The sequence below is a fragment of the Rhipicephalus microplus genome, chromosome 9 (assembly GCF_043290135.1).
Source record: "Rhipicephalus microplus isolate Deutch F79 chromosome 9, USDA_Rmic, whole genome shotgun sequence".
In the NCBI taxonomy this organism is placed as follows: domain Eukaryota; kingdom Metazoa; phylum Arthropoda; class Arachnida; order Ixodida; family Ixodidae; genus Rhipicephalus; species Rhipicephalus microplus.
This window is the reverse complement of record NC_134708.1, coordinates 134,051,281-134,057,280: the sequence shown is the minus strand read 5'-3', so window position 1 is coordinate 134,057,280 and position 6,000 is coordinate 134,051,281. Positions and strand designations below refer to the sequence as shown.

Sequence of the window (6,000 nt, the reverse complement as noted above, 5' to 3'; positions counted from 1 at the left end):
TGGCCGCGCTCGACTGAATGGGAGACTTTTATTTCGTCCTTTCAAGGTAGCAGCGGAATGAGGCCGGCGCTGCGCGGCTCGTAACGACTGCGCTGCCCTTAGCGCAACGTTCGGTCGACACGAACTGTGCGGCGCCAGAACGGCGTTCTACGACCTCTTGTTCTCGGGCCGTTCGTCCCATTCGGGGTCGAGGCAGCCCAGTCAGAGCGTGTGTCCGAAACGCGCTCCCAATGTGTGACGAAGCCTCTCCCCTCCTCCTTAGCGAGCGAACGTGTACCTTGAATGGTTTCTCCTCGCGTACGCGCGTTCATTCAGGAAAAACAAGAAAAAAATGCTGTTCACGCGGCGTCACTCCATTGATTGGCAGCGCCGCCTCACGGCGGCCATGCGCCGCACGCCTCCGCACGAATGTCCTCGTTCGCTGGACAATCAAGGTGGTGGGTGCGAAAAAAAAAACAGCGTCGTATAAATAAATAAAAAAAAAAACACGAGAGGAAGGTCGAAGCCGCCCAACGAATGGTCGGAGAAGCAGAAGGGAAGAACTCACGCGAAAAAGCCGTGCCTAGCCGCCACACGAGCGCGGTCGGAGAGAAAACGCGTGGGCAGCGAGCACGGCACGGAGACCGCGCTACCGCGCCCTTCGCCAGCGCACCACCTACGCGCGTGCCGCACGCGCCATTTTGGATTTCTGTGTGGGGGAAGTGGGCGGAGCCCCACGTCTCTACTGTCGTCCGCTTTTCTTTTTGTTTTCGTTTCCGCGCTTCCGCAGTCGTGACGTTGCCCGCTTCGACAAAACGCGAGCGGCTCTCCTTGCGCGCGCTCGCGTCTGATTGGTCAGCACAGCCGTGTCGTCACCAGAAGCCATGGTTGCCCTCACTGGATGCTTGCATCCGGCGCTCCTCGGAGAAACACCAGTGCCCGCAGCAATGGCGGTGGGGCGCTGAGTACCGTGCGTTGTTCCTCTGCTGCCGCGCGCGCGTGTGTGTGTGTGTGTGCGTGTGCGGCGCTCCGCGCCGCTAAACCTGGTTCATCGCTGTGTCGTCGGTGGTGCGTCCTACTTCCACGATTAAGTGCCGGCCCATGCGTCCTCTGCCGGCATCATGCCTTCCCGCGAGCTGTCGACGAGCGTGATGAGCGGCTCGTGCCCGACCGTAGGGCCCGACTGGGTCGCGGCGAGGGTTCGCGAGCCTGCGGCGCCCGAGCTGCTCCTGCTTGACTGCCGGCCGCCCGAGCAGTTCGCGCGGTGCCGGTTGCGCGGCGCGCTGGGCGTCAGCCTTCCGGCGTCGCACCTCGTGCTACGACGACTGTCCAACGGCAAGTTGTGCGTCTCGAGCGTGCTCAGGGACTCCCGGCAGCGAGACGCCTTCGAGACGTGCTACCGCCAACTGCCTATCGTGCTTTACGACGCGGACGGCAGCTACGCTGACGCGCAGGTCACCGGAGTGCTAGTGCAGAGGCTTCGCCAAGATGGCTGTCAGGTGTCCTGCCTGCAAGGTGAGCGCGATTCCCAACAGTCGCCGTAACGCCTGTGTGTGTGTGTGTGCGTGTGTGTGTGTGTGTGTGTGCGTGTGTGTGTGTGTGTGTGTGTGTGTGTGTGTGTGTGTGTGTGTGTGTGCACGAGTCGGCCGACGCTGTGCCCGGCGATGCACATGCGGTGAAGCCCCGACCGCTGCTGCTGCTGTCGCATTCCAGTGGTTTCATTGATTCTCCATCAGTACTCCCGCATGAATGAGCGTCATCGCTTCGGCCAAAGTGCCGATATATGAGGTGCAGAGCAATCTAACGAAGCTTGAAAGATTTCAACTCAGGTTGCCCGTGTGTTTCGCACTCGATATGGACTGCCAGCACGGGAGTGCTTCGCTTTCACTTGCTTCAGACTTCCTTGAGTATGCTGTTTTGCACGGATTTAAAACGGCATTCAGCTGCGGAAACGAGCGCAAGTGGAAGCCGCGTACGATTCGTTTGTCCACTCTTGAGATTGAATCGCGTATTCACATTCGCCCTGGCGGCGTCGAGTACACGCCTTCCGCAGACGGCTTCAGCCCAGGGCGACGCCCCAAACAAGCGCTGATGTCGGAGGCGCGCCCGTCTCACCTGTGCGCTTGAATCGGACTCCTACGCGCCGTCGGGCCGCTCTGTTGCTTCCATTAATGAAATCGCCGGTCGGCCTTGGACGAGACTGCGCGTCCTTGTCCAGCGCAATCGAGTCTCCCCTTCCCTTTGAACAGCCAGCCTACTCACTCGTCGCGTGAAAGAAGCATCGTCGCTCGGTCGCTGAAACATCATTTCTACCTGCGGGGAACGTTATGCTAGTCAGAAGTCTTCGTGTAGAAGGTTTATGCTTGCGTGCGTTTGTACGTGGACTGACCGATGTCAGTAGTACATATATATCATTCAGGCAGCGTTGTATGTCGCGGGCTGTATAAACACTGAGTTAGCGTTGTGTACCGTGAACTGTAGTTATTGCGAGCCGAAGTGACTTAATGTAACCCCTGCGTGGATATACCACTGCACAAGAAAACATTTCGTAGAAGACTCAATTATGCAGGTGTTCGCTGTGGACAAAGTCGCATGGTTCTTTTAAGCACGCCGGTTCGGTCCGCGCTCGTGTGCGTCAGAAGTCGGTTGACGCCTGTTGTCGCATTTCCGACGGGATTCGCAATTTAGTGCAGACAGCCTGAGCATAACTGGTCACATATCGAGCCGGCGAAAGGCTAACAGAACTGCTGCGTTATTGTGTATATGTTTCTCGGTGTTTGGATACCTATTTTCGAGTGGTCGTTTTACGAGTGTGGAACTGCGGAAAGTATAAGCGTGAGTCTGGTTTTCGCGCTTGTACCTTTGCCTCCGAGATGCAGCGTCTCGTTGCCTGCTTGAGCTGGGCAATCTCGGAGGCAATGTTCCTTTGTAAACACGCGAGTGACTTTTCTCTATTACTACCAATGGAAAGAGCTTACTGTATGTGTGTGCGTGTGCATTCACGTGAGCGTAGTTCTTCTGTGATGCGTTTGGTTGTGCGGCTGGCGGTGCGTGACGATGTGTACATGGACCTATGCCATGTTTGTAAACTGTGGTAGGCGCCGTCGACATGCTAAGGCGCTTGTAGGGACGTCGGTGTGAGGGGAATGTGACGTTTCCGATGTCGCATTGATGTTCTCACAGCCTCACATGCAGGTTATTTCATTATTGGTATAACTATCAGTTAAAGCGCACGAATTGTATTTCATTATTCACGCACAGGACCGTTTCTGCAACTTGTTCCTTATCCAAGCCGTCTCCGTGGAGTCCCAGTCCCTTTCAGAAGCTGCGTCCAAGAAGTTCGGCAATAATACTTCAAGGAAGAGCACAATTTGGCGGAAGTAGTACTACGGCATTGGCGTAGTCGGGAAAAGGCGTGGGGCTACTCGACCCCATCCCTCGAAATTATTCAGTTTTCTATGCGTATACATATTTGCATGCTACGAGCGCATGCATAAAAAAGAAAAAGGAAGAAAACGTTATAAAGGTTAACTCACCCGCGCTGTTGTCCACCCGCCCCAGCCAAAAAATATTTCTGCTTCCGGCACGGGTACACCATTCGCCGGTAGGTTATTGATACGCATGCCCAGTATTACCTTCTCGCGTGTAAAAGGAAAAGCGCACGTGCCGTTTTATAAACGCGTATTCCCGCGTTAACTACGTCGGAGCCCCTGACTACCTCGGAGTCGGGCGCCGCTTTTCTGCGTCCATGCGCTGAAGAAAGCGCAGGGCCTTGAGAGGAGGCTTGTTACGTGGTTTTGTTTCGAGGCTGTTCCTCCGGAGCCGGGCTCATTCAAGCAGCAGCCAGTTCCTTCCCTTTGCAGGATCGGGGTGAACGTTCTCTCCTCTGCCCCGCCGTGCCGGTGGCGCCGGTTTTTTTAGCTGCCCCGATGCGAGGGCCTCCTCCTTGTTCCGTGCGCACTTTGCAAGACCGGGCCGACGCACCGAAATTCGCCTTTCATTTGACCATCCCACGTTTGCAAACAGCGGCAGGCGCCGTAGACCACAGAGTTTCCTAAATATACACTAGAGGGAACTCTGGCGCTAGAGTCCGTGGGAGCTGCAACGCACGACGCTGCAGCGAGCATGGGAATGTTGGGTAGTACACGGATTTGCCTAATCTTCGCAGTTCTGGCTCCGCGTGTGTTCGTGTGGCTTGGAGCTGTTCTTTCACGAAACAAATGTCAGCAAATGTTCAGAGGTTGCGCTTCACCACCATATTCTTTTAGGCTTACCTTTTCGTATGGGTACAAGAAGCTGAAAAGTTCGTTGTTTCCTTCTAAAGAAAACCGAAACGCAGCAATAAACGACGCCACAAGTGCGATTCGCGGCCCGCGAGTATGAAGACTAGGCAAATCCATGTACTGCCCATCATTCTCATGGTCGCTGAATGATCGCAGTGCCAGAGTCCCCTCTGATTAATTTTAGGAAACTCTATGCCGTCGACATACTGAGGCGCGTTCAGTCATGTGGTGGCGGGGGCTCCGTTCAGCCCAAAGCTCGCCGCCACCCTCTTATGATCACGTGACAACTGGCATGGCAGCTGCTATGCTGCCTTCGAGCACAGCACGTCAGGGAACAGCCTCCCGTGTGTACCCACGATTATGATCACGTGTCAGTTGTCACTTGACCCTATAGGGCGGGGTCGAGCTTTGGGCTGGGCGGAGCCAGCGCGCCGCGACGTCGCTATAAGGGCCTCAGTATGTTGACGGCGCCTGCCGCAGTTTGCAAACATGGAATAGGTCTTACGTTAGTTACGAGAAAAATGGGGTTCTTACGTACGTGTAGGTAGCTCGCACCTGACGCTGGGGAGGCAGCTTCTGAACAAAGTATACTGGTACTCCAAATGGCGGCTTTGATGAAAGTCTTGTCGCTGTTAAACTGTGTCATTCTCATAACGACGTGGCAGGACCGCCTGTGCGCGTGAACAACGAGAAAGCCTGCATGTGATGCTTTGATGACATTAATGTGACTTCGCGTCCACCATTCTGGTGCCCCAACACGGCGGTTTCAGTGACGTCGCTGATCTCTGTATCCGATGCCAAAATTGGATTGATGCTGGTCCTAGACATTGTGTGGTTGTGGATATTAGTCTACATCAACCAACTCTAGTCGTCGTATTGTCAAGCAATGGTAACACTTGATGGCACTGACATTTCGATGAGTACCGTGTGTTTTTGTGCCGTTCATAACTATGAACACGTGATGGCATGGACCCATCGGAAGCCAGCGTTAACATTTGTGTATCGAAATCTAGCCAGGTCGGCGCTGGTTGGTGGCCAGTGCTAACCGTTTCCGAGAGTACTTGTACACGAGTCAATACGCTAGGTCATGACATCACCGCTCTTTTGCCGTTCTCGAATCGTGGAAGTGAAGGGGGCGGAGCGTAAAGCAAGCACGTGATCTGCCAGCTACTAGGGCAGTGATTAGCTATAATACCGATATATACCCAGGCTCGACGTTACAACTATTTATAGGTCACGGATACAACCAACTGCAGACTCGTCAAAGCATGGCCTACGAGATTATTATCACTCTCGGAGGCCATGGTTCACTGTACCGGACGTAGGTTCAGATCAGAGAGATGTTGCGTGTACCGATCACGTACTGAAGTGGGGTAACAAACAATGTTATAGCATAGACTTCGCGCAGCTTACTTATATGGCTTTCTTCGAAATGCGAGTTCTTTATTTTCCTTTCGTGGAAATAGGGTACTCTCCTTTTTCTTTGTTCCATTTTACATATAACAGGTGCACTAGGGAGGACAAGAAATTAAAATCACCGTTCGTCGATGTTTCGTTACTGGACGCCTTTTAAGTGAACTGTCAGGAAAGCTTCACCAACACGGTAATAACGCTACAAAATAAGAGCGGTGCGTCAGCGTGCATGTCTGTAATGAACCGCGTATACAGTCGTGCTGTCACAAATTAGGCGATCGAAGCGAGGTACAATCGGCGCATCTGCGTGAAATGCCGCCTCATT

General features: G+C 54.0%; 1 protein-coding gene across 1 annotated transcript in view; it reads left to right on the top strand.

The window, feature by feature from the left end:
• Window positions 1-891: 891 nt before the first annotated feature.
• Window positions 892-6,000, top strand: part of Mkp3 (Mitogen-activated protein kinase phosphatase 3) — an 82,057-nt gene continuing 76,948 nt past the window's right edge. Inside the window, exon 1 of the mRNA XM_037415016.2 lies at window positions 892-1,494. Coding sequence (XP_037270913.1) covers window positions 1,101-1,494 — 394 coding nt within the window. The 5' untranslated portion in view covers window positions 892-1,100. The remainder of the gene's footprint in view (window positions 1,495-6,000) is intronic.